Source organism: Salvia hispanica, chromosome 3 (assembly GCF_023119035.1).
Source record: "Salvia hispanica cultivar TCC Black 2014 chromosome 3, UniMelb_Shisp_WGS_1.0, whole genome shotgun sequence".
Lineage (NCBI taxonomy): Eukaryota > Viridiplantae > Streptophyta > Magnoliopsida > Lamiales > Lamiaceae > Salvia > Salvia hispanica.
The window spans coordinates 26124739-26152297 of record NC_062967.1 but is presented as its reverse complement, the minus strand read 5'-3'; the positions used below and the strand labels follow the sequence as shown (position 1 = coordinate 26152297).

Below are 27559 nucleotides of genomic sequence, written 5' to 3'. Positions count from 1 at the left end.
ACTCATTTATTATACGGAGTAGAACATTTGTGTAAAGCTTAATACCATATAAATTACTCTCTCCGTCCCAAGTTACTTGAGGCATATCTTTTGGGCACGGAGATTAAGAAATGGATATTTAGTATTTTAAGTGGGTTGTCTAATTAAGTATAATAGTTGATTAGTTGTTTCAATTATAATATTGATTTAATTTTTATGCACTGTTTTTGAAATCTGCCATTACAACTCAATTTATATATCCATAATTATTTGAATTTTACATTTTCCAAATACTTTAATTAAAAGTGTTTTTTAGTGTGGAAACTAAAAAAAATGAAGAAAGTGTAATTAAATTACCGTTACTTTTTACTGTTATAAAATAAAAAAGTTTGTAAACACTCAAAATCGAACCAAAAATAGATTACAAAATCACCTCCCAAATTCTGTAAATGGAGGGAATGATTGAAGAGAGAGAAAGAAGAATATGTGAAATGAAGGTTACGAGTGAGTGGTGGGTGAGTGGTGCCAGAGGGATTAATCTGTTAATTACAATAAGGGATAGATTAATTAGTGCTAATTGTTTATTTAAATTCTCTTATTTTTACCTAAAAAGGAAATGACTCAAGTATCTTGGGACAATCCAAAAAGGAATACGACTCAAGTAACGTGGGACGGGGGGAGTAATAAGTTTATCATGTGAAAAAACTCCCTGAATAATTTAGCTCTATATAATTATTATGAATATACTGTTCACGTAGGGGATGTAGCTCAGATGGTAGAGCGCTCGCTTAGCATGCGAGAGGTACGGGGATCGATACCCCGCATCTCCACTGTTTATTTTATTCCTATTTTGTCCTTTGATTTTCTCAGTGAAAATTAAAGACAAAAAACTTTCGGTTTGGGCCTTTTCTTCTGGGCCTGTATATTAAGTTTCTGTTTTTGTTTTAGTTGAATTGATTGATAATTTGAAATCTAACATCATATTATGATCTCTATATCTAATAAAATATAGTACTCCAGTAAATTAAAGTCATCATGAATGCATAACCTATAGTCTTAAAAAACTTTAATGTTTTGTTGCATTGGCCTCAGCATACAACGTGTGTTCAAGATTACTATATACTCCGTATGTATCATTTTAACTGTGAGCATTTACTAGTATAATGTAATCCCATGTTATGACAGAGTATAAAAACATAATTGTATGCGGCAGATATGTACTCAAAAATCTTAAAATAAAAATACTGCTACCACTACTCAGAAAATAACATCATAATATGATATGGAATTTGGATTTAAAGGACCTGAAGAAGGCCCAAAACGCAAGTTTTTGTCAAAGGACAAAATAGGAATAAAATAAAAAGTGGAGATGCGGGGTATCGATCCCCGTACCTCTCGCATGCTAAGCGAGCGCTCTACCATCTGAGCTACATCCCCATCTTGTTTATTAGGTCAAACTTGTTCATAATATTCACTTTGGGTTTCATTTTTATTTCACCTTGACCAAGGTTTGTCAGTTTTTTTAAAAAATACTGTGTAAAAGAGTTTCAGTGTATTTGGATGTTCATATCAAGATTGAAGTTGTTTAGTGCATAACAAATATTGTTATTGTGGACAGTTAACAAGACCAATGCGTACCAAAGTATGTGATGGTTGTCGATTATTGTGAATGTGTTTCGTAATTATGCACATTGTACAGTAATATTGTTTTATGACACACATAATTTGGTATTCAAAACTATATTTTTTTCCATGTAATTCTGAGCTGCTGCTTTTAAAAGGAATTGATTATCTTCTTTAGATTTCAATCATTCCTCTTCTGGCTCTCATTTTTGCAAGAAAGCCTTCCAACTTTGAGAACAAGTCTTCTTCTTCGAATCTGAATCCGTACCCGAGGTTGTCTTCTCATTAGTCGTCTCCTCGTCTTGTTCTTCGACTTGGCCTTCCTCGTCTTCTCCCTCGACCTCATCCTTCTCTTCCTTTTCAGGCATTTTCTGCTCTTTGGCTGCAGCGCCATGTTTCCCTTATTTTATGCTGTCTTTCCCTTTATTTGAATCATCAGCGCAAGCCACTTTCATATAGGCATGCACTGTCACATGAAAATGTTAGAAGATTCATTAACAACAAAAAATTTAAACTTCAATATTTATGTTGAAAGATGGATTGAAATTGAACATACCTGAATGCTCTTAATTTTGGGACTATGATGTTTTTTCATTTAAAAATTTTTCAAGTCAGTATTTATACTTTGGCAAACTGAAATAGTGGACCAAATCACACCAATCTCCCTAATTTTTTGCATTTGCAACCAAATTTTTGGCATATAGATATAATCCCACAACTTTTTTTTAATCTTGAAAAAATAAAAGTCGACCTATATCCAATATAGTCGCAAACATGTAGGCCAACCTTGATTATTATTTCAAAACCACGAGTACTAAAAATTGAATGTCTATACTTTGGTGGACAAAAATTTGTTCAATCAACACAAAAAGGCCTCAAATTTCTCCACTTTTCACCATCTCCAAGGTTATTCATGATGCCCCTTTTACCAAAATTCTTCCCCACAAACAATTTCCTACAGCAACCTATCCGAAAGCCCGGGAAGCCTCCTGAAAAAGCTCAAACTCGCCGGCGGCATCGGATCCCGGAACATCGGGTGGCGGAGGAAGTAGAATCCCAATGCCACCGCCACCATCTTCGGAGGCACCACGTACAGGATTATCGTGATCACAAGGCACATTCCTATGAACAGTTTTGTCGCCCGAGGGTCCCTCCAGCTCACCAGAGCCTGGATCCGCTCGCCCTGGGTCGCAAAATCGCCTAGCACTGTTTGAACCCTTGCCGCCAAAATCCTTAACCGGTCGTATCTGACCCGGATCAGCTCGGGTGGCCGCGAGCTGGGCAGCGTGTCGAATTCCTCGTCTAGCTCATCTGGGTCGACCGTGTCGGCTTGAGACAGTTTGATATCCATACCCGCCGGGATCTTGGGCTTGAACCGGTAGTACCAAACGCCTATTAGAAACACGTATAGAAACCCGGTTGGGACGACCATATCCGGGTACCATACGAGAACCAAGTAAAGGATGTGGACTAGAACCGTGGTAACCGGGTTTCTCCATCTCCGGATATGGTCCAACCATTTGGCCAACCCGACCGCCCAAGCCAAAACCGCAACGATACGGAACCAATTAGCCTTGCTCTTCCTCATGCTCCAGCTATGCGAATCCGCATCCAGCATATACCGCACGACCTCCGGCCCCAATGGAGGCTCTGACCTCGTCAGCCACGCGGCCACCATTTTGGTGGCCGCACCACGCAGAGCCTCCTGCTGGGCCATCCCTAGGGGCCGGAGGTAGTGCATCCGTGGAAGCAGCGGCTGCCCATAGACGCCGCAAGTGTCAGGCAGCAACGACGGGCAGGCGAACCGGATCGCCACCTCGATCTCGCCCATTTTCTTCAACCCGCTCCGGGACAGCACCATCAAAGGATATGAATTCATGTAGACCTTGTTACTCTCCAATGTGGAGATTCGGATCCGGATCTTCCCGATCCGGCAATCGGGTCGATCCTCCCCAGCCTCAGCGAACATGCGCCAATTGTCGAACACGCCAACCGTCATCACTGTGCACGGGTCATACACCTGCCACGTGTACTGCTCGTTCCACCTCGGGTCGAAGTTATCCATGACGGTCCGGGTCCGAACCCATTTCTTTCCGTACTTCGCGACGCAATAAGCATCGGTCGAGCCTTTCCCGTTGCCCTTCGATTTCATCGGGAGTAATCCTCGGGCGCCGAGGATCCCGAGCTCCAAAATCCCCACCGCCGGCTTCCACAGCTGTTTCGCGGTCGGCCGGAAATCGCTGCAGAGATGCGCGGCCTCATCCAACACGTGGTAGCCGCCTTCCAAACACATCCGTAGGTGGAGCCGGCCGGAGTAGGGCCCGCCTTCCAAGCCATACCACTTGGCCGCAACGTGGCGCTCGTCGATTCGCTGCTCAATGCTCCCCACGGGAACGAGGACGTGGCCGAGAAGGACCGGATCTTTTCCGGTCCGATCCTCGACTAGCAGAATCAGGCTGTCTTCGAGAGGCTCGCCGGCGACGAAGATCAAATCCTCGTTCCAGTGGAACGCGGACGAGTGGTGGCTCATCGAGCCTCTCCGGGTCCGGACCGATTGGAAACTGAGCTGGCCCTTAACCCGGATCTCCGGAGCGGTGAGCGGGGGCAAATTGGGCATTATGTGTAAATCCTGAGCTTCAATAACCGTCACACGGAGGTACCACAGCTTCGGCGACTGGTACACCTTAGGGCGCGTGTACGACACGGACGGCTGGGGCGCGTCGGAGCTCAGCGACTCCGGGAACGCGTCGTCGGCCTGCGTGCCGATCCACACCGACAGCTGCAGATCGCCGGAGACGCGGTTCTGGTCGTCGTCTGCGGCTGCGCCGCCCTCCAAATGGTACCACTGCGGCGCGAGCGGGCTGTCCGGCGGGTCGCGCACCGGCACGTCGGAGAGATCGAAGCAGACGCCGCCGAGGAACCTCTCCGACGCGCCGTCCCAAACTGAGATCTCGAGAGTCGAATTCGCGGCGGTGTCCTTGCTGTAACCTTGGGCGAAAACCTGATTCCACTCCGGGCTGGATGGATCGCCGCCGGGAGGAGGAATTGCCGGCTTCGATCGCACTATGTTTCCCGACGTTCGGACTTTGACGTGCGCGTTTTCGCTAGGGCTGAGGCCGCGGCCTTTCACGATTCTCACGAATAGATACTGCATCGGCTCCACCAAATCAAACGCCTGAATCCTCTCCGACGTGTCTCCTTTGAATTTCCCGGCGATAATCCTCGGCGAGTAATCGCCATTCCCCGGCCGCCTTAGCACCTTCATTCTCTCCCCAACCATGGGGTTTCCTCCCATCTGCATTCTCCTCATATCCGGAGAGAATCCTGGCGGCGGAATATTCTCCGGCGGCGGCGGATTTTCCGGTGGCGGTTCGTGAACAATCCGCGGCTCATGAATCCTGACCATCGGAGGCGCATGATCTCGCAGCTCCATTTGCGGCGGCGGAGGCTGATGCTCATCCGAGACTACAAAAACCGGCTTCTTCATCATTTCCTCCGGTTGTAGCGGCGGTGGATGCTGCTGCTCCGGCGGCGGAGGCTGCTCTTCCGGTGGCGGCGGAGGTGGCTCCTCCGTAATTTCATCGTAGTAATAAATCTTCAACCCTAATTCCCCTTTAATCCAACTGAAAACACTCTTCTTCTCCAAAGTAAAATACACCAATCCTTCCTCCCCTCTCCTAACAAACTGCGATCCATACAATTTCACTCTCCCGAGGAAATGATTCTTCCTCGCATTGCCATTACTAAGCTTCTTATCATTGAAAACCTCCACATTCAGCTCCTCAAACTCCATCGTCTTCGGATCCGAAACCACGAAATCCAACACCTCATTCCACACCGGATTGAGATTCCTCGGCACAGTGCCAGTCCGCCGCTTCTGTCCATCAAAATCGGCGACGACATACGCGCTGGAGCTGCCCTGTCCGTCCTTGGGGAGGAGGTCTCGCGCCTCGATCACCTCCACAATGAGCTTCCTGACGGTGGCGGGCGGCGGATTGGGCTGGTCGGAGGGCGGCGGAGGCTGGTCGGAGGCCATTGCTATGTGTTCATAGCTTTTTGAGGATGCTTAACTTTCAATCTTTTTGGGATTGGGGAAATCGCTTAATACCTGGTTTTGTGCTGTTATCGTGTGCTAATTTCACTTCTTTCAAGAGATTGTGATCAGAAATGGTGGAATTTTGTGGTGGTGTGTGATGTGGAGAGAGAGAAAGAGGCTGGATTCCATTCTCTCTTAAGAAGTTTTTTCTCACTTTTTCCATTGTTTATTCTTCCCACTTTTCGTTTTGTACCTCCTTTTTTATTTTACAAAAATTCTTTGCTACAACTTCCTGTTTACACCACATGTTTCTCCAAAAAAAAAATGAAATTTGGGTGTGACATAATTAGGTTTTAATTTGTTGAATTAGAAAAGGCTGCTGCTACAGACTTGGATTTTATCTCAAGTTATGCTCTATATTATAATGCCAAATCACATAAAGATTATTCTTTGATTAACATAACTGCAAACTACTTCTCCATTTTTCCTCTATCTTAAGCTTTGCTCTGTTTCCTCCATCAAAATGCTCTGTTTTCAGATGCTTCTTTAGGCTCAAAGGCAGAGCATATATTCCTCTAGAATAACTGATTTTTGCTTGTGTGCATTTTCTATGTGGGGGATGGGAATTGACTAAATCATGGTGGCACATGATCACAGACCTCCTTTTTGTCAACAGTTTGAAGAAAAAGTTGTGGGAAAGCATCTTCTTTATTCATCAGGTTCTTATTCTCCGCAACAAGTTGTCAACATTGCAGCTTTCGAGCTAGTTTTTGTCAGTGATATTTTGTGATAAACTGGGATTGTTAATGCAGTTTGGGATGTCCAGAATTTAGTTTATATTTTGTGATTAGTGTTTTTGATGTATGGTGACTTTTAACACTTTTGTGAAGGATTAATAAAAGTAAGTCATGTAATGGTGGTTGGTGCATTTAAGTAGATTAAAGGAAGGAAATGTGATAAATGAGAATAAAATTACTGGGTAATAATGCATTAGCTTTTGAGTTTTATAGTGAGATATGGCTAATATTCTTTGATTCTTATGTGGCTTCAAGCATACACACATTGCAAATTTTGTTGGCATGTCCAGTTTCATATATCCTAGGCTTGCAAGAAGCTTCGCCATCTCAGTATTTCCACTTTTTATATTAGTGGACTTGTTTTAGAATCTGATCCTTGTTCCTCTATCTGATGCTGCTTTCTTGGGATATTCTTAGTTCGTTATCTCCTGAGAATGCTCCCGAAGACTCTCTCTTGGTACGTGACGTCGTCTGCTGCTCTGCTGTTAAGAAATTAGGCCCTCTGATGTGAAGCAAATATTCAATCATTCATCCTTAGGTTTCAAACATTTTATTATGTTTTTGGACTCATATTTGGATTAACTTTCCTACGTAGGTTGGGAATCAAGGAAAAAGTCAAGCAAACTTTCCAATTTGACAGACTGACCAGTCTGCGCAGCTAACTGGACTGGGTCACTCGGTCCACAAAACCACCCGGCCCAGGTCATTCCAAGCACCAATTCTACCCGGGCAGGGTTAACTACTTAGTTTCTGGCACACGAGTTTCAGTTTATATCACCACTTTTCGAGCAGTTATGGACATCTTTTGACACACGAAAATTGGGAGAAAAGAAGAGGAAAGAAGTGAAAGAAGAGGGGAAAGATATTCAACATAAATTCTAGAAACAACATGTCATGATTCATGAGCTCGAAACGTGTTAAACGCAATGTTCTTCCCCTTGTGAATCCATTGGTTTCGTATTTCATTCTTTTACATTTATTTTGTTAATTATTGTGTACTTATTTCCATAATTTTACATTCGTAGCCCAATTAAATAACCGTACACTTCCATGTGGTTTGAGACCTTTAGCACTATAACTACAATTGTATTGTTACAGTTGTTATATTAAAGACATATAGTAATAAATTAAAACTTGATTGTTATTTTCTAAATAATGTACAGTCATTCATCTACACACAAATCCCTTTTCAAGAACATAACTAAATAATGGCTATATCATATCTGTAAAACAGTCTTTGTTGAGATGTTTCGATTTTAACCTGTGTAGTGGACTGGTAACGGTGAGATACAAGAACTCCTAGTGAAAATGCTACTAAAGATGTCAAAACAAAGCATCTCTTCGTCTTCACCATCTTTGATAGTTTCTGCCGGAAACTAGAGTCCGGCCTCTCTCCCTTGGCAATTTCTTGGCAGTTCTGGTTGGAATCATCGTTGTTGGTGTTGTCAACACCATTAGACGTGCTGCTTTCTTGAGCATGACGGTCTTCGTGAACTGAGGTTGAGATTGAGTTCTCAACTTCAGAATTGAGTTTCTTAGCAATTTTGACATAGTAGGTGTTGTCCTCTAAGATGGCATTGGTTTCTTGTATATTGCAATCTTCGGGTACCTTATATGCCTGCTCGAAGTGTAGGATGATGCTTTCGTTGGCCTGCCTTTCTCCGCTCACGATGACGTGACCGTGGTCGTCGGTTCGAATCCTCACTTCCTCCTCCTTGAATCCTTGCACATCAAAAAGCCTTCAAAAACTTTGCTTCATGTTTGGAAGCTTTTCTTATTTCAAGCATAGATTCATATTTCGATGGCAATTAATACTCCCTCTGTTTCTTAAAAATAGAAATTATTTCCTTTTTGGTAATACCTGGAATGTCAATGAGCAAACAATGGGAAACAGCAGTCTCAGTCCACCAAGAGGAAGGCAAAACATACTCAAATTTCATATTTCTTGGCTCCATTTATGATACTTTTGGCAAAATTTTGCAATGAAAATACTGATGTTTGATGAATTTCAGAAGCTTATAAAGGAGAATAAATATTTAGCTTTACTTTACAAATACAATATGTATCTGTTCCTAACTTTCCTTGTTTGGTTTTGGCCAAGAGAAAAACAGAGCCTTATTCTTTGCTTGGCTTTCTAATTTAATACATAGCTGAAAACGAAACCACCATTTTATATTTATATTGTAATTTTGTTTAAAATGTAATTTGAGTGAAGGTAACAAACTAACTAAAGTAACGCAGTAGGAAAAATAGACAAATGTTTAAGGTGTATTTTTGTATAAACAGAGGTATATATTGATATTGGGGAAGTTCTCTTATATGCTGATTTTACATGATCTTATACACAAAAAGAAAGAAAGAAAATGTACATGGTATATGCTTATTAGTGATTATTTTCCCCTGTATGCAGCTGAGAACGCATCGATGAACTCAACTGGGCACGAAGATAGCATAGATAGAAGAGAAGTGAAGATGAAGTTATGGCATTTATCAAACAATCTCAAGATCCTAACCCCAAGATTTGCAGAAGTCCCCTGATATTATCAGACCAAAATCGAGATTGAAAGAAAGGTATGTCAGCAAGAGAAAATATTACAGTTTTGCAGACAAGAAACAGGATATTTCCCAATCAGTTTCAAATAAAACACAGAAACAGGAAAAGGTTTGATTTACAATGTATTCTGTTGCTGCTACATCGTTTCAAGGAATTGAATAATATATGCACAATACATTCAATCTCAGGAAATATGTCCATCTCTCGCTCTCTCTCTTTCTCTCTATACATGTGTGTATACAGTGTGATAAAATAATGGCTGATCCCTAACCAGCTATATACAGAAAAAATGGAAGACATATTTGACAACCTATTTACCATTGAAGGGACCAATATGGTCCTCCCTCATATCTTTTTTTCTTTTGCTTTCTGTCACCAAAAATGTCGTGGAGAACGAAAAGCATTCATTCAGAACGAAGTCGGACAGATGAAACTGATGACCGTGAAAGATATATAACTCAGGATACTGAATGATAGCAACTTGAGGTATAACTAGTCTATAGTGAGTGTGGATGAGTTGTTCAGAACCACTGACCTTTTGAAGTTAAGAGTTCAATTTTCTCCCTCATTGACACGAGGTGTATCGTGCCCCATCAATTTGGTGAACTACAGCATAGGAAACAACGAGAAGGTAAACGCGCCTTGAAATAATTGCTAATGTGGTTAAGGATACTTCACATGTAGTTGAAGGTCATACCTGTGATATCTTCAGATCCAGTTCTTGCCATTCTAGGGAAGAATTGCTTCCTTCTACTATCCCGGTTCCAGCATAGAGTATTGCGCCAGATCCCTTATTAAAGTTAACAAGCTCATCGTTTAGTATCTAGAATACTTTTTAAGTAACAAGATAGTTGTGCACCACTTTGGTGAAACCCTGAAAACAATTAATCTTGATTCTTGACTATGGTTTAGTCCTTTTGATGGTCATTTTAGATTATTGAAAGCACTCCATAGTCAGAAAGAGATGTTAGTTGCCTAACCTTTCCGACCAATGCTGACCTTATTCCCACAGCAAACTCACTCTCTGCACCACCAAACCACCCAACAGGTCCAGCATACATTCCTCGATCAAACTTTTCTGCACGGTATAGCAATTAATATATGCTTAAATTCTTTACAAGGACACCATGACAAATGAACGTCGAACATCTGAAGGAAAGGAAAAGGAAGACAGAAAGGACAAGGAAGTAAAAAATCGCTGAAACTACAGAACAATAATGGAATGTGCTTTACCAGTTTTTGATATCAATATCCGCGCCTCCTCTGTCGGAAGCCCACAAACAGCAGGAGTTGGATGCAGAGAAGACAAAATCTTAAACTGAAAAGAAGGTCAACTATCTCATACAGTTGAAATTAATCCCACAAACTTAAGATGCTATGGAATCTATGTATATATAATAAGTTTGTTACATTTTATAAAATAGTTTTTTTGTGGAATACATCTATATAACGTATAGATGTACATTTGTAACTGATAGTTTCTTCAGCCTTAAAATTTTAGAACACAGGCAGCCCACAGTAAAGCTTACTGATTAGCAGACCAATTTGAGCCTTGCGACCTCATGCATTAATGGAGAGAGATTCATTATCTTTTGAATCTCTTGACAAAGATGTAAGATTTGAAACAGGAGGCAGTGAGATTTAGTTTATTGTACCTCGTCATCTTCTTTCTGCAGTGTGCCAGTCAGTTTAGCATAAAGATGTTGAACACGTGGAAGTTTACGTAGAACCTTGCTAGGCTTTACAACTGTGCTGGAACAAATATCCTGAAATACAAAATTGAGGAAGGCAGATCTAAAAATGCTTAATGAAATTGTTTTACAGCTGTGCTGTAATGTATAATGCTAATATATATCAGAAAAAAAATATATGTAACTTTACTTGCCTCTAGCTTTCTTCTTATACTTTCTCTTACTACACAGAACTCATGGTGGTCTTTGGCACTGCAAATAAATTCAGAAAAGGATAAACTATGAATTCTGGTGCAAGTACAAGGTAAAGAAACTCAAAGCTTCAACATAACATAAGAAATTCTGATTAATATGAGTCTAGAATGGAGAATGACCTGGAAAGTAAATCTTGTCCTATCTGTAAATCTAGAGACTCAGTTCCACCTCTAGCTCGTGTTCCAGCCAAAGCCTCACTGAAGATACTAAGCCGGTTTCGATAGAAAAGTCTCTCTGGCTATTAACAACAGAAGCCATGGTAAGCTAGGATTTCAGTTTACATTTTGCAGGAACAGCTAAGTGAACCACTAATTTTGTCAGATAGGTCAGCCAAAAAGGAATTGATATCTTAATAAATAATGCAAGAACAACTCACAGTGTTTCCAATGAATGCTGGTGATTCAGGAGGCTGAAGACAGAACTGATAAGCATTATTAGCCCCTTCTACCTATATAGAATCAAGCATCAAACTAAAGAACATCAGGCCTTATACATCTCCCTTAATCAATTGCTAGAAAAAAAAATGTGATCTCCCCAATAAAAAAAAAAGAAACCTGTAAGGTTGTCAGCCACTCCAAAGGGTCAATCTCTACTGTGGTTAGTACTCTGCTGCTACGTGCAAGGACAACCTGTATTTTAGAGAACAAATGCATGCATTCAGAGTTGAATCGAACATACAAATGGCTGTTCAAGAATTTGCCAAACAAAAGGAACAAGAACTCTTAACAAGAACAAATATTATATTGAGATCTGACGTGTCATTTCACCTGATATCTAGGTTATTTAGCAATCATAAATGGAACATTGAGCACTTTATGAAAAACAGCTAGCATGTCAATAATGTGCAACCTTAACAAGCGATGAATTTTTCCTCCGTATCTTGTCCAGAGCTTGCTTAACAGCTGAATCCCATGAAGCTTTATTGGGAACATGAGTATGGTGGGCCACAACAGCACAGCGAGAGGTTCCATTTAATCGTTGGACAAGTGATGAAACCTATAATGCAAATTTACCAATAAGTGACCAAGGTTCATTCCAATCGACAAAAGGTTGAAATTTAAGTCTAACCTGCCACATGGTATCTTCAAGTGCAGCAATAGCTTCTCTGTAGGTCCTTGACAGGCGATTGTCCCATGCAATAGTTGCTGCGAGCATTGAACTCCCTTCAAACTCATTAAACTCAATCTGCAATCAATATAACACGTGATGACAATTGTTCAAAAACAAAAGGCTACTTTTGGTGAGCGCATGTGCACAGAAATTTCATTGAAATTCATGAAAAGATAGAAAAAGTTTATTTACCTGAGGGACCATGAAGTAGAAAGAACCGAAACCCTCCCACTCGGGAGCAATAGTAGACCTTGCATCAAATCGGATTGCGCCATAAGCCCGAATCAACGGACACTTTTTGGACAAGAACCTAGGTTGAGATAAAATCACGATCAGGATATGGAAGGTGTATAATTGACAGCATCGTAATGCTATGCAAAAACTGTTCCACTAAGATAAAAATGCATTTTATCATTTCCTCGATTAAGAGAAGATCTTAATTAATCGCCTTCTTCATTTATGTTTGAGACTGGCTTCTTCATCACATACAGATTCAAATCCCCAAATACAGCCTACGATTACTTTATCAATTGTTAAGCTCTACTATAGGAGTAAGATTAGGGTTTGATTAAATCATATCATCCCCAAATGCAGCCTCCGGTTACTTATTCAATTGCTAAGCTCTACTATACGAGTAAGATTAGGATTTGATGAAATCAATATCACCATAATTGCTAGCAATTACCAAAACTATTGAGTGCTACAGCAAGCAGTCAGTAAACAAAAACTATTTCATGAATTTCTCAAAATTTGAATACCTTTTGATGGAATGCCAATCGTCTAAGGAGAAGGGGCGGAGACGGCGGAAGGAGACCGCAGAGCCGAGGCCGGCAACACTGAGCAGCTTGTGGTGAGAATGATCAACGTCGGCGGAATCTCTGCCGGAAAAGTAACAGCGAGGAAGAAGAGTGTTGGTGTGACAATGCAGCCATTGAAGGGCATTTATCTGCTGCAGAATCGGAACCTTCACATACACATAATCATCACTCGTTAATTCTTTCATTTTTTATTTAACAAATATTGACCCGTAATATAATACTGCCACGAGTTCATGTTCAAAATATTTTTGCATTACTTTTTCCGGAATAAGAGCCCATAATTGACGGATTAAAATGGCAAAAAATTGACTTTTACTGTACCCTCCGTCTCAGATAATTGGACCTAGTATTCTATTTCGAGCCGTTCCATATAATTTATTTCACTTCACTTTTATCATTTTTGGTAGTGAACCTCATATTCCACTAACTCATTTATACCCACCTTTTATTATAAAACTAATATTTTAAAAGTAGGACTCACATCCCACCAACTTTTTCAATTCACTTTCATTAGATTTCTCAAAATCCGTGTCGGATCAAAGTGTCCCAAATTATCTGGGACGGAGGGAGTATAATTGATATTAGATTAAATTGACAAAAAAGAATTCTTATGATGTGACAGATGAAGTATTTTTTTTAGTCACGAAAAATCAAATATAGTCTATGAATTTTATTAGTAAAGTTGAGGAGGGAGATCGAATGAAAGAAAAAATTATTTTTCATAAATAAATGGGTACTTTTATTTTTGTTATCATATGGAGTACCTCAAGTATAGGTAAGATATCTTCTCTGTACACATAGATTGATCAATTATCTTAAATAAAATAAAAGATTTTAATGGAATTCAGTTATATATAAGTGCACTTCATCCATTATCGATAATTAGTAGATACCATGAGTTTTAATGCAATGTTAATAAAAACAAAAAGGGAAGTCGAGAGAAAAATAATTTAAATATATTTAATTGATGGCCTAAAATAGAAAACGTGACTATTGAATATTGATATTATTAGGCGATTCTCAAACTATTTTAATTTTTCATTTTTATATAAAAGTAAGCAATCAAGTTGGTTACGAAGGCTAATTAAAGAAGCAACCAAACAATCCTTGTTGTTAGACTAGGGCTTATCAACTTGATCATAGATAAGTAGAGTAAGCAAACCTAATTATTGAGTTTATCTATGAAAAGCTTATAACTAATATACATTGCTTTATTTTTAGTATTGTTTTTGTTAAGCTGAATACAATTAATTATAACTAAAATCAACCAAATCATGTCCATGACTAGGGGTGGGTAGGTACAGTATACCTTACCGAAACCACCATACCGTATACCTTACCGTAAATACGGTATGCGAAAAAGTCATACCTTTACCTTACCAATGTTTTCGGTATACCGAACTTCAATATACTTTATTTTCGGTATGACGAATTTCCATACCGATACCGTACCTCATTTTCGGTATACCGTACCGAAATTCGGTATACCTTACTTTTGCGGTATACCTGACTTTCAACATTAATTAAAATAGAAAATTAGAGTTTTTAGAATACTATTTGTATTTTATATTTTTAAAAATAAATTAAATATAATTTATTCATAATTATATTTATATTTCACAATAGATTTTATAATTTGAAAATGTATAAAATATATTTTATATATAATTGTGTTTATATTTTTGTGGTATATACCTTAGTTTACGGTATATACCTTAATTTTCGGTATACCGCGGTATTTGAAAATTCATACCGTTACCTTACCGGAATCTTTCGGTAAGGTATCATACCGTACCAAAAATCACGGTATACCGAAAATTCAGTATTTTTGGTATTTTTTTTGGTACAATAAGACCGGTATTTCGGTATTTCAGTATTTTTCCCCAGCCCCATCCATGACCCCCTCCAATCAATAAAATAAATTTAGAATTACTCCATGTTTAACAATCAAATAAATGAGACTTAAAATCTGGTAAATAGTCCAACATTTTTTACATGATTATCAACTCCATGTCATTTTAGTACACTTTTTTATTCAATTCAACATATATTCATTAATTGTAAATCTAGTTAGGCAGCTAGATGGCCATAAAAAGTCTACATGTATAGACTACCTAAGACAGGCAACGTTGTATACAAATTACGTGTATACAGTCAAGAAGATATCCTCATGAATTAAACCAAAAATTCTTAATTATTTAATAATAAAGAATTGCAAATAATATGTTCTTCCATTATAGGAGTAATTCATATATGTAGTTAGAAATTAAATCAATGGTTTTTACGTTAAGAAACTAGCTACTAGTACTACTGCTATGCATGATGAATTGATGATACATTTAATACAGATTTATAATTATATATTTACTACTCCCTACCTACCATTGAAGATGACCTACTTTCCTTTTTAGTTTGTTTCAATCAAGATGACACATTACTTAAAATGGAAACACCTTTATATCTATTTTATTCCCTCTCTCCTACTTTACTTTCTCCTTTTACCACACAAAATATAACTGCAAAAAATTCCGTGCCTCCCAAGGAATGTGTCATCTTTTTTGAGACGAAGGGAGTATATATTATTCCTCAAAAGGGAAGAGGTAATAAATGCATTAAACAAAAAAGGATTCCAACCGGATATTCATTAAAAAAAGAAATCAAGGGGATGTTTAATACTTGAAATCTAAACAGATATAAAATGTTAGCAATTCTAGAAAAGAAAATATTTATTTAAATCAAGTTTCTTAGCTACTAGTAGTGTAATATTTATACATAATTAATTTCCTCAAAAAGCTTAAATGTATTTCTTTCATGTAGGAACCTTTGCATGGCTCCAAGCCTACATTATTCTTTGTTGAGTTTATGATCATTTCCACAAAAATTGCCACTCAATTGCTTGATCAGTCAAGAAAAAAAAACATTTGACCAAACATTGTAGAGTTTTATTTTCTCAAATTTTGATTAACCTTTTTCTTCACATCTTTGTGGAACTTGCAAATTCCAAAATCTCAATCCCCAATGTGATTGCAAATGTAGGATAAGGATCAAGATTGGTAGAATCAACCATCCTCTCACAGCCAACCACGTGGCAAATAATCACAAAAAAAATTAAATCCTCAACTCATTTTTGCATGCCCAGTTCATGTAGCAAAATCCAATCCCAAAACTTGAAAAAACTGAGATAAAAAAAAATGAAAATTTGAACTATTTGACATACCTCAATCCTAATAATCCCGGAATCCGACGTCGGGGAGCTCGTCTTGAGGTCGTACACGGCGGAATTGAGGCGGTCGGCCGCCACAGCCGCTGTGGGCGCGGCCCCGAGCGTCCGGGTCTCGAGGACTCCAAGCGGGGCTCGGGGATCGCCGCCGCAGCCATTCATGGACAAGGAGCCGAGTTCTTGATATTTCTACCGGCCAAAAAATGAGGTGTGTGAGGTCAGCCGCTTTAATTGGCTTGTACCTTTCTATTTTTAAGTTTTTTTTAAAAAAAGACAAATTTTGGAAAAGGGAAGTCACGTTCTTACATGATTGGGGAGATGGATTGATTGTCTTGCAATTGCAGTTGGGGAAGAAAAAGAGAGTTTCATGGGCTCAATGTCCATGAAAAGGCCAATGCATTGTCTAGTTGTACCTGCAGCCATGTTTTAGTGTGCGATGGATGCAAGAAAGTTGAATAGTAGGAGTAGTATTTATAAACACATAAATGCGACTTATAGTGACATGCCTCGAGGTGCCATAAGGATTTAAGTAGCTAGTTACTTCTATTTGAATTTAACAGCTAGGTGAAATATTTCTCCTTTTAATTAGGATAAACAAATATTCTAAATAAACTAATATCAGCAGATTATTCATTTTTAGACATTTTCTTAATAGAGTGAACTATATAAATGGTACTTAATCTTTCACTTTCGCACATAAATGATACTTAATATTTATTTTATATCGTTTTTGGTACCATATGACAAAAATAACCCTGGATACCAAACATGCGATTTATTTGTTATGAAGGATATTTTTGAAATTTCAATTAAATAGAACTAAATATGTGATTTTTTTACTTCATTTCTTTTTTTTTTTTCTTCTTCAGTTTATTCTTTTTTCTTCATTTTCTTCTTTCTTTTTAGTATTTTATCTTCATTTCTTCTTTCTTTTTTCTCCTTTGTTTATGTTTCCTCTTTTTTCTTCTCTCTTCTTTTTCTTCTTTCTTTTTAGTGTTTTATACATACATCTAATTGCATTCATAATATAAATCAATAACAAAACACTTAATTAAATTAATTATTTAAAGTGATTAAATAAATTGAATATTTTTAATTAAATTATTTATACTTATTTTAGGATTGAAACACTTAACCAAAAATATTCAACTCTTTATCATTATGAATACAATTCATAATTTTAAATTTTGATTAAGATTATATTGATTAGTTATTAACTTAATTACTACTTACTAGTTTTTACTATTATAACAATAATATTATTATAGTAATTAAATATAATTATAACTATAATTATGATTAAGTATATTTAAATTATATTAAAAAATAAATAATTAATTAATTTATAACATCAAAATAATAATATTAATATTGATTAATAATAAAGAGTGGGGAAAATAAGAGAAGATATTATAATAACACTTTTGGTACTAGTTTTGTCAATGCCCAAAATATCCTTTATGACACAAATGGAAAAATAAATTTGTTTAGGATGTATTTTGGGATGAAAATTGCATCAGGTACCAAAAATGTGATTTATAAGTACCAAAAATGATATAAAATAAAGATTAGGTATCATTTATCTACGAAAGTGAAAGATCAGGTACAGTTCATATAATTCACTCTTCTTAAAATTAGAAGCAGAATTATATCAGTTCATAAATACATTAATATCAGTTGATATCACAAAATATATTTGTTACCGTCTTGATATTAGTTTAATATTAGTTTGTGATTGAATATCAAAAACTAATTTGTTTCGCGATGTCATTAATGTATCAGAAAACTGGAACCACCCCTAATTATATAAATATATTCTCTATATTTATAATTGGAAGTTGGAACACAAATAGTATCTTTTTAGATAAATACTTGCAATCACTATACACATTCATATATATCTGATAGATTCATAAAAATATAGTCCTATATATGATGTGCTATTAGTATTTATTTTCAAATCACTTACAAACCCTATATAGGATTAAGATAAAATATCATTATAAACCTCCTTTAGCATAAAAAAACTACAAATTCGTTGCATATGGTGTATAATTTCATGTAGAATTAGGTATTCGAGGCATTAAGCTCGAATCCTAGCTAGGGGGACATAATTATATGAGTATGAATTACAAGGCCATCAAAAGAAGTTAGTTAAACATTAAGTACAATTTAAATGCAAGGTGGTATGGTAAATGAAGGTTTAGTACCGTTTATATAGTAAACTCCCCTAATGTAAACTGTAAATGAAGACTTTTGGGTTGATCCCTATTTATTTCCAGTGATATAGGAGTACGCTTATTTACTCGTTTCATTATTATACAAAATTGTGTAGTAATGTATGCAAGCGGAATTAAACCTAAGAACTCTCGTTGATGAGAGTCTTGTGTTACTTCTCTTTGCCACTTGAGCCAGATCTTATTATTGAACATAGAGATATAATTAGCAATTACTACCTCTGTCCCTGAAAATTTGATACATATTACCATTTCGGTCCGTCCCTGAAAATTTAATACACTTCACGTTTACCATTTTTGGTAGTGGACCTCATATTCCACTAACTCATTCCTACTCACATTTAATTATAAAACTAATACTTTAAAAGTAGGACCCACATCCCACCAACTTTTTCAACTCACTTTCCATTACATTTCTTAAAACCCGTGTCGGTCAAAGTGTAGCAAATTTTGGGGGACGGAGGTAGTAACTTTTAAATTAAAATGAGATAATTAAGCAATATAATTGCTTTATGGTAAATGGAAAAAAGAAGATCTTAAACAAAACCCTCTAGTTAAATGAAGCTTTCATGTTGCTCTCTCTCTATATATTATCTAAATACTTAGCACACAGTTTTGATCACTCTACTTTAACTATTCTAATTTTCTAAAACATGTGAAAAAAATGAAATGACTCAAGATTGAGGGAGTATATTTTATAGGTTTAAAAATTTAATTATAAAACTCCTACTATATTGTATAATACCTAAATTTTTTCATACACGTTAATTAGGCCAGACTTAAAACTTGGCCTATATCAGTTCTCCATAAACTGCAAGATGAGCTGCTAGTTTACTTTTTTTTTAATTAAGTCAAACATGAAAATGATTACTCATCCATATAAGACGATAGCATCAAATTAATACCTATATATTATATAAAAAAAGTTGGCTAAAAATTAGGCAACAGTATATGGTCAGGATTCCCCTCTATATGGTATTTGATTCGGATTAGGTACTAACAATATTAACATACCCTAATAAAATAAATCTGTCTAGTGTCCATGAAGAAGATCAAATGGCATATTTTAGAGAGTCAGTCCACCTTAGTTAGCTAATAATTATGTTTGAATTAATTACAATTATAATTTAATTAAATAATCACAGGGAATACTCATTTTGATTTTAATCTAGATTTTATTACCAATTAACTATATTAATACCAAAATAAAATACTAATAGTAACAATAATTTTCAATTGCATGGATGTTGCTAATAATAATTCCTTGTAATAATATTGATAATGATCATGAAAAAATAACAAAACTGAGAGTTTTCGTCAACAATATGTCACTATAATACAACAATGCTACAACACGGTGAACTGCTCAAGTATATAAAATCAAATCAAATGTTACTAGTATTATTCTTCATCCGCAGCAAGCCCACCGATTCGATGTTTCCTCTTGTCAAAAACAGCTCTGAACGACTCGCGCTCAGCACGCAACTGGTCTTGGAAGACGTTCCGCCTGCCTGGTTCTCCAGTGTATCTTTGGCTGAGTTTCTCTTCTTCAGGTAGGGGATTCGACTTCTGCAACAATTAAAATCAAATCCTTAACACGGTATGCATATCGCGGGCACAATGATTGTAGTAATGCAGCTAGCCGAGTGAAGAGTAAATTTAGTAGTGTATGGCTGCTTACCAAAGTGTATCCACAGCCGGGACCAATGACTAGAGATACATTTGTTGTCTTTCCAGCACTGATCGAGAATCCGATTTTGCCAATCTGCAAAGGACAATATCCATAATAGAATTTTTCAACGTTCAATTACTCAAAATTTTTAGCATTTGACAATGTCCAAGATCCTATGTAAAGATTGGTAACTACTACTAGCACACTATCCCGATACGTCTTAAGGAGATGTAAATTCAATGCGCAAATTCATCTATTAGTAACTAGTAAGAGGGTATGCTGTCACTAGGAAGGAATCTAATGACCGGGAAATGCTCAAACACAACATGCAAACAACTAAATGATGCTGTCTTGCAGATATATCAACACTTTTACACACTCGTAGTGAAAGGAAAAAAGTTACTAGCATACCTGATCAGCCCAACGCACAGATTTACCTTTCTTGCTGTACGACTTAATTAGGCTAGATAGGGCAATGGAGTTTCCCCTGGTTGTTTCAGTCTTGCCGACATCGTCGTCATCCAAATCATTTGACCACTTACTCTTTCCTAGATCTTTCATCACCTCTACTGGATGTTCTTCTCCAACATCCCCTTTCGGCTCATCTGATGATGGGCCTATGTTCCCAATACCAGAATATATTATAAAAAGAATATGCAAGAGCTAACTGATTTTTAGGTCATAACACCATTGAAAAGAAACTCCAAGTGACAGCCAATGGTTTTGTCAAAGGAGAACAGTTTCCACCAGGTAATTTAGCGCTCATATAAAACTTTGAAGCACAATAGGCATGTAACAAAACGGTATAAATACAAGTATTAATTTAACAGGATGAAAGAAATATTTACAACTGGATTTATCTAAGGAAGCCCTGGTTCATTGTAGAGGTGATTTCACTTTAATTGCTTGCATAAACTAAAATATGTAAGAGTTGAAACCATAATCTCACTGTTGTACTTGTACATAAAGAAAAATCTAGACACATAATATGTTTATTGAAAAAGAGAGAAAGAAGATGCAGTTATCAAAACATACCATCAGTGGTAAGAACACCTTCAGAGGGTCTTGAACTCTTTTCACTTTTTGTAACTTCAGAATCTGAGGCATCACCAATATGGTTGCCATCTTCTGTATCCATGTCAACCTGTCAGATTAACCATTAGATGATCAAATGATTCACATTTGATCCTGCAGCACCATCGAGCCAGGCAAACAAACTTAACCTCACAGGCAAGGATTGACGTTATAATGTAAATATACATCATATTCAAATCCCAGAAGAGACTAACTGGCCTTGGATACCGGTTCTCAATCTTAAGTTAATTAACTTAATTTCTTTTGTCTCTTTCTTACCCACCATGATTCATGCATATTTTTATTTTCCAACTCTTCATAAGAAGATATGAGTAGGAATTTAGAGATATGAAGCATACAGATGCACATGAAATTACCTCTTCAATCCCGTTTTCCTGAAGATTATCTCCATGGAGCAATGGCTGCCATACAATCAGATATTAGAAGTCACAGTTTAGCATTCCGATCAGAAGATTAAGTCCTCAATCTTGACAGATTCTTATAAAGCCACACTTAGATGGTAAAAAGAAAACTAAACTATGAAACCTTGATGTCTAGCTTCATATACAGGGATGGAGCATCCTCCCATCTGTTAGCCATCTGGAGTATGTCATTCTGACTGAAACCATGGACATTTCTTGCAGCACAGCCCTGAAACACAAAAAGGAAAAAAATTGGCTTTAAAAAAAACACCATTTTCCTGTTCTCTGGCAACAGTTTTGGTTAAGAAATCAATTAGAAAGAGGAAAAGATGCAACATATAACCAATTGCAAGTTTTTATATTATCAACTCAAGAAACACTTATCCATGCTACATGGTTATCTGACCCGTCACCAGGCATTCTAGAGTGGTTCAATTTTTAAGCTAAACCATCCATCATTTTATCTTATCATGTTGAGCCATTCATCTGATCATCTTCAAGATGCTCCAACGATCTGTTTTCTTAGCCAGTGTATCATGCAGTATTACCCATAACAAATTGACACAGACAATCTACAGAATCTACATCAATAGACAGATATTATCACTTTAAAGAAATAAACTCCAGACAGAAACTTACTGCTGGGTCCTTGTATGTGGCTTCTAGTAAATATACTTCATACCCTGATCTCTGCAATAAAGCAAATGAAAATAAATCAAGCAGGAATTAATGAACCGGACAACTTCACTCAGTCATGACCTTAAAGTGTAACTGAAAAACAAAAGATCAACAGATGAATGAAGGACAGTACAAGCGACACAAAGAAGCTAACATCTCAAAGAAATAATGAAAAGTTAAAATAACAAAGCATACCACAGGGGTTCCTGGAAAATACATGGGAATTCATAAAAAAGGTTTACATTACAAGTGTCTCCTATATCAGCGATGAGGTCAAGGGGGGTTTGAATACTCCCTTTGATCTCATCTCTAATAGAGGAGATGCTTCAAATGGAAAAGTGGAACCAAAACATAATGCAACTAACTTGTAAGTCTCACAAAGCTTCAAATGGAAAAGTGGAATATCCAATACTAAGCACTAAGCAGGACATAAAACTAGGGTCTTTAACAGAAATTAGCCTAAGATCAGACAAATCAATATGAGTAATGATAATAGAAATTTGACATCAAAAGTGAAAGCAACATAAGAATTATGATACAAAATCAGCATTCCCATATTCATTCAAACTACACTGAAGAAAGATTACATGATTGTGGTTAAAGGCAAAAGGAAGGATGGATCAGAAATGGGATAACAACACGTGACACCTCAAATAAACATGCAGAAGAAACAAAGAGAAAATTCTCACATGCTCTAAGCTCATATGTGTGAAATTGGAGACAGTGATTAGTAATTGTTGACATATCTCAAGAAAAAAGTTTAAATCAGTTATAAAAGGGCGGGTATGTGATATTACTCAACTAAAACAAATTTCTAAATCAATGTACCAGCAAATTAAGCAATTCTACCAAATATACACATAATTATCAACAACAATGGCACTTATAATCTATGAGCAAATAGACCTATCATAGAAGAAGGTAAGGAGAATATCAGACAATGGTACATAAAGCAACAAATGAATTAACCATTTAACGAAGGGAAGTTAGATGGCTGTTGAACTTTACGTCAGGATCAATTACAATATATATGCGGAAATTCATTGTTCACACAAATCAAGTCATTCAAACTATTGCCGTTTGTTCCAGAAAACTTCATAACAGAATTTCTAGGCGTGCATCATCACATGTCTTTTAACTTATGCAACCATGCAATAAGATACAGCAAAAAGATCTACTGAGCTTAAAGATGATAGGAATATTTTACTATTGACAAAGAGTCACTTAAGTCCTATATATGCTAGGCATACTAAAGGGATTCTTTGTTCACTTGTATATAAATATAATCATAGTAATGAGGATTTAGGTTATATTTGATAAGTTGCAAACAGGCACTGAAAACCTACATCTTTTGTAATACCAGTCAAATCTACAATTATGACTAGTAATCACCAACCTCTCTAAAGTATTCCCTAAATAGAGAACAACAACAGACACCGAGAGGCCGCCTTAAAAGAGATTGAGGGTATACCTTTGCAGTTGCCCAAAACTGAGCAAAATCAGCTACCCGCAGATTGCGGTCATCCACTAAGACGAGGCACAAATACCAGCAAGAAATGGGTCAATTTCCGAATAAACTGCATCTGTAGTTAGATAAACTCAAGGCAGTGCAGATGCACTGCATCACCACTTAAGTTATAATAAGGTTACGCCTTTCAACCATTTTTTGTGTGCATATTAGATTCTATATTATCTGACCATAGTTTAGAATCATTTAAGAGTAACTCAAAATAAGATATCCAAGAGATACATCAGCAGCTTATCATGCATGTGTCAGCTAATCTGACATATTACACCATGTCAGATCTAAAACTAGCAACAACAAAAAAAGATCATTAACAGAGAAGGAAAGGACTATGACTGTTGAAAAAAGTACACATCAGTGGATCTCCCAATGAAAATTGAAGAAACCAATCATCTCAAAGAAGGAAAAACCTTTCAAACATAAATGAAAGTCCAAATCAGGCTTAAGGGCAGAATATTTGAAATAAGAATTTCTGATTAAAAGTTCCTGCACAGAAAAATCATACCAATTACAAAGGGGAATGCCCCTTCATCAAGGGTCTTTCTAAATGCCTTCAACATGCTTGACCGGTAAGCCTGAAAGATAACAACAATATCAGGGAAAAATCTACAATATTATGCTAATAAACTTGTGGATCGGGAGAGGGAAGTTTCAGGTCAAATTCCATCAAAATTAAAAAAAGGTAACTTTTCCAGTGCTGTACTTTTAACTCTTAACTATAGTAGATGTCATTCTATAGTCGAGTATAACTGTAAAATTAGCATGCTCGTGCTATGCACTCTATGTTTTGTCTCAACTAAACAAAGCCTGCTAATATGCTTTTCACAGTGTAGCATAGAATATGAACAATTTCACATCTTTAGCATCAACCAAAAATGAAATATATAGACACCTCCAACTCTAAAAGAAGAAAACAGAAGTCAGGTAATTGGCTAGATTCGTAAAATGTTAACCTTTTACCTTTAAAACATCAAATGAAACCTCTATAAACTAAGTCGAATTCAAAAATATGGTTGGCTTTATGAACTTTCTACACTTGGAAATTAACTACTCCCTCCGTTCCCTCATAGTTGAGTCATTTTTCCATTTCAAGAAGTTCCCTCATAGTTGAGTCATTTCCATATATAGTACTCCCTCCATCCCTGATTAATTGTCACTCTTTGACCGGGCAAGGGTTTTAAGAAATGTAAAGAAAAGTTGGTTGAAAAAGTTAGTGGAATGTGGGACCCACTTACCATTTATGGTAAAAATGAAGTGTGACAATTATTGAGGGACGGACCGAAATGGAAAAGAGTGACAATTAATCAGGGACAGAGGGAGTAATTTTTTTCTCTTTCACTTTTTACTTTATTCTCTCTACCTTTTTCTCTTTCACTTTTTACTTTATTCTCTCTACCTTTTTCTCTTTCTTACTTTTTTATCTATTTATTTAACACACTCAACATTCTTTTCTTAAATTCTGTGCCGAAAAGTTTCGCCTCAACTATGAAACAGAGGGAGTACTTTTTTATGAGCCAAAAGTACCACAAGAAAAAAGGACAGCTCTCTTACATCATAAATATAAGTTCAACATAGAAAAAGATATATTTCACCTCTTCCATCTCAGGTTCATAACAGTATTCCATAACCTTCTTCGTAGCTAGTTTCTTCCCTCTAACTGAACCAGAGGATCTTGAGCCCTCATTCTCCTCAACCTACAAAGTATATAAGAGTATGGTTATAACTGATCAAGCAAATCTCTAGCAACTGAAGGAAGCACAGTACCACAATACATTTGAGCTTATAAGGATCTTCTGCATAACAAACGCAAAAACATGAAAAACACCTTTTCAACCTCTGTCATGAAATATTCATCCATGGAATGTATCCGCGGAGCAGTGCCACCATTTTCGACCTCAAAATCACGCAAGAGTTTAGCCATGTAGCTCTTACCACTCCCTGAAAATTGAGCAATAAAACAGCAACATAAATACTAAAATAATAGCTCTTACCCATTCTAGAAATAAAGTTGTTCTCAATAATAAAAAGAGAGGAAAGGAAAAAAGAACAGTTACAGACTAATGGCCCGTCAATACATTAATAAGAAGATGGATTATTTTATAGAGAAACACAAACCTGGAAGTCCACGCAAAATAATGACAATATGATCTGGGCGACTTGCGCGGTGTGGATGCTTCAAAATATGAGATGCATCAATGACTTTTGGCTTGTCAAGTGACTGATTCCTTGAGGGGAAGTCTTCACTTTCTCCATTAAATGTCCTGGATGAAGCCATCCTTTGCATTTCCTGAAAGATAAATAATCCAAACCTATAATGGTACATTCTGAACATCGCCCAAATGAAAAAAGATCATGATGTTACATGCACAGACATGGGAAATATATCTAATACTTTAAGCAAAAACAATATAGGCATTCTTAAAGTACATGCTCCAGACTCAAGCTGAAGTGCTTCATATAGAATACCCATCAAATCATACAACACTAAGCACCATAAAAAAACATTTCAATTCAGTTACACAGCCAGAAAAAAAATATATAATAATAAAACATTTTTTCACTGCAAAGGTTAACCGTCTACCAATTGACTACACTGGTATTCAAGCACAAGCATAGAAACACTTGTCTCCATCCTACTGAGTTGAACCCTATATGATAATCACATTTATACATTTTTTTTTCAATTAGGCAACATAAATAGATATGCAGAGAAAGACTTTATAAGTAGCACACCTCTGGATGATAACCACTTGAATTTGGATACCCTTTGCTAGTGTAGTGAGAAGACACTGATGTCACAGATTCAGAAACCATAGAGTATGGTGAATGGAACGAAGAAGCAGAATTTACACCACCCCGGAACGGAAATCTTGATGGTTCCACAGGAATTGGTGGTGGCGGGGATGTAGGAAGTGGAGGCTGAGCCATAAACCCGGGGGCGTCCTGCATAAGACGCTTGTTCTCACCCTGATTAGATAAACCATAATAGGGTAATTGGGGCTCCATTCTATGCTGCTGCTTCGCATGAGGCAGCAGGTATTGATTATTGTACTCCCTGCTTTCTGTAGGAAAATTTCTTCTATGGTCTTGGTAACTCGAATCATCATATGCCAGAGTTTCATGGTTTCCTCTTGGAGGTCTGAAATTCCTATACCCATCAGCTCCAGGACTACTTCCATAATGATTGTGCATCACACTACTCTTGTTTTGATTATGAAGCGGTCTGTTTTGATTAACGCTATGATTATTTTCCTTATGATAACCACTCTCAATCCCCTGAAAATTGCTCGGCTCGTGAGAACGATCCGAGACGCTGCATCCTCCGTCATATTTTCTATCCAAACCGCCACTTACCGCTCCGTGATCACGAATCAGTTTCAGCCTCCTCTCGTCTTCCTCAAACGAACCAACATAACCGTCACTGCCGTTGTCGAATCGCATTCTCTTGACGCCAATTTGACTAGGAATTTCACGATCCGGTCCGGAATTTGGATTTCGGTAGTACTCACTGCTGTAATTAGGGTCACTATTCCACGGCCCGGGCGGAATTTGCGCCGGAGGTGGTGGTGGATAAGGAGTGACGGCGGGGCCGCCTTGGTGGTCAACGAACGGATCATATGAAGCTTGATGAGGAGGAGGTGGGAGTGGACTGCGGAAAAATTGATTCGGAGGCGGTGGTGGAGGCCGGAAGTATTGGGGAGGAGGTGGTGTGCAGAAAGGGAAGTGAGAATGCGAGCAAATTGGGCATAAATTAGCTGGTGGAGACCTAGAACGCCATGGATACTCCATGGTTGAGCTTGTTAGGTTTAGAATTTGGGGGAATTTTTCGCAGAGGGGTCCCTAGCGACGAATTTTAGGGCTATTTTTC

At 37.2% G+C, this 27559-nt stretch overlaps 4 protein-coding genes and 2 non-coding genes across 8 annotated transcripts; 1 reads left to right on the top strand and 5 right to left on the bottom strand.

The window, feature by feature from the left end:
• The first annotated feature begins 736 nt into the window (after positions 1-736).
• On the top strand, positions 737-809 carry TRNAA-AGC. The gene has a single exon. It is a non-coding gene; the product is annotated as a tRNA-Ala (tRNA).
• A 534-nt stretch (positions 810-1343) lies between these two features.
• On the bottom strand, positions 1344-1416 carry TRNAA-AGC. The gene has a single exon. It is a non-coding gene; the product is annotated as a tRNA-Ala (tRNA).
• A 963-nt stretch (positions 1417-2379) lies between these two features.
• LOC125208958 (protein QUIRKY) lies at positions 2380-6376 on the bottom strand. Its single transcript, XM_048108504.1, has one exon. The coding sequence runs from the start codon at positions 5636-5638 to the stop codon at positions 2558-2560; it is 3081 nt and encodes a 1026-aa protein (XP_047964461.1). The 5' UTR covers positions 5639-6376; the 3' UTR covers positions 2380-2557.
• A 1257-nt stretch (positions 6377-7633) lies between these two features.
• LOC125208960 (22.0 kDa heat shock protein-like) lies at positions 7634-8592 on the bottom strand. Its single transcript, XM_048108506.1, has 2 exons — positions 8297-8592; positions 7634-8157 (listed from the first exon to the last, which is right to left on the bottom strand). Exons 1-2 carry the CDS (start codon positions 8388-8390, stop codon positions 7637-7639), a joined length of 615 nt encoding a protein of 204 aa, XP_047964463.1. The 5' UTR covers positions 8391-8592; the 3' UTR covers positions 7634-7636.
• A 448-nt stretch (positions 8593-9040) lies between these two features.
• Positions 9041-16654, bottom strand: LOC125208959 (isochorismate synthase, chloroplastic-like). Its single transcript, XM_048108505.1, is given in 16 exon segments — positions 9041-9565; positions 9567-9595; positions 9687-9779; positions 9970-10067; positions 10223-10307; positions 10645-10755; positions 10875-10932; positions 11055-11173; positions 11312-11383; positions 11490-11564; positions 11785-11931; positions 12004-12120; positions 12238-12355; positions 12804-13009; positions 16081-16272; positions 16390-16654. Coding segments are annotated over 16 exon segments (1692 nt in total). The 5' UTR covers positions 16507-16654; the 3' UTR covers positions 9041-9510.
• Positions 16655-19567: 2913 nt separating this feature from the next.
• LOC125213261 lies at positions 19568-27558 on the bottom strand. 3 transcript variants are annotated; one of them, XM_048113703.1, is made up of 13 exons: positions 26425-27558; positions 25807-25978; positions 25517-25629; positions 25284-25385; positions 24197-24266; positions 23638-23693; positions 22128-22178; positions 21613-21717; positions 21444-21488; positions 21028-21136; positions 20404-20609; positions 20002-20085; positions 19568-19889 (listed from the first exon to the last, which is right to left on the bottom strand). In XM_048113703.1, exons 1-13 carry the CDS (start codon positions 27478-27480, stop codon positions 19722-19724), a joined length of 2337 nt encoding a protein of 778 aa, XP_047969660.1. In that variant the 5' UTR covers positions 27481-27558; the 3' UTR covers positions 19568-19721. The 3 variants fall into 3 exon arrangements, with proteins under 3 accessions (XP_047969660.1, XP_047969661.1, XP_047969662.1); XM_048113704.1 differs by having other exon boundaries at positions 25526-25629; XM_048113705.1 differs by having other exon boundaries at positions 19765-19889; positions 20430-20609.
• Between the last annotated feature and the right edge of the window lies 1 nt (position 27559).

Coding starts and splice junctions, on each gene's coding strand:
- LOC125208960 (XM_048108506.1), bottom strand. CDS start 8,390: ATGGAGCCAAGAAATATGAAATTTGAGTATGTTTTGCCTTCCTCTTGG. Junction 8,158..8,296: donor TTTGCTCATTGACATTCCAG/GTATTACCAAAA, acceptor TTGATGTGCAAG/GATTCAAGGAGGAGGAAGTG.
- LOC125213261 (XM_048113703.1), bottom strand. CDS start 27,480: ATGGAGTATCCATGGCGTTCTAGGTCTCCACCAGCTAATTTATGCCCA. Junction 25,386..25,516: donor TCATGACAGAGGTTGAAAAG/GTGTTTTTCATG, acceptor TATACTTTGTAG/GTTGAGGAGAATGAGGGCTC. Junction 24,267..25,283: donor ATGAACCTGAGATGGAAGAG/GTGAAATATATC, acceptor GTTATCTTTCAG/GCTTACCGGTCAAGCATGTT.
- LOC125208958 (XM_048108504.1), bottom strand. CDS start 5,638: ATGGCCTCCGACCAGCCTCCGCCGCCCTCCGACCAGCCCAATCCGCCG.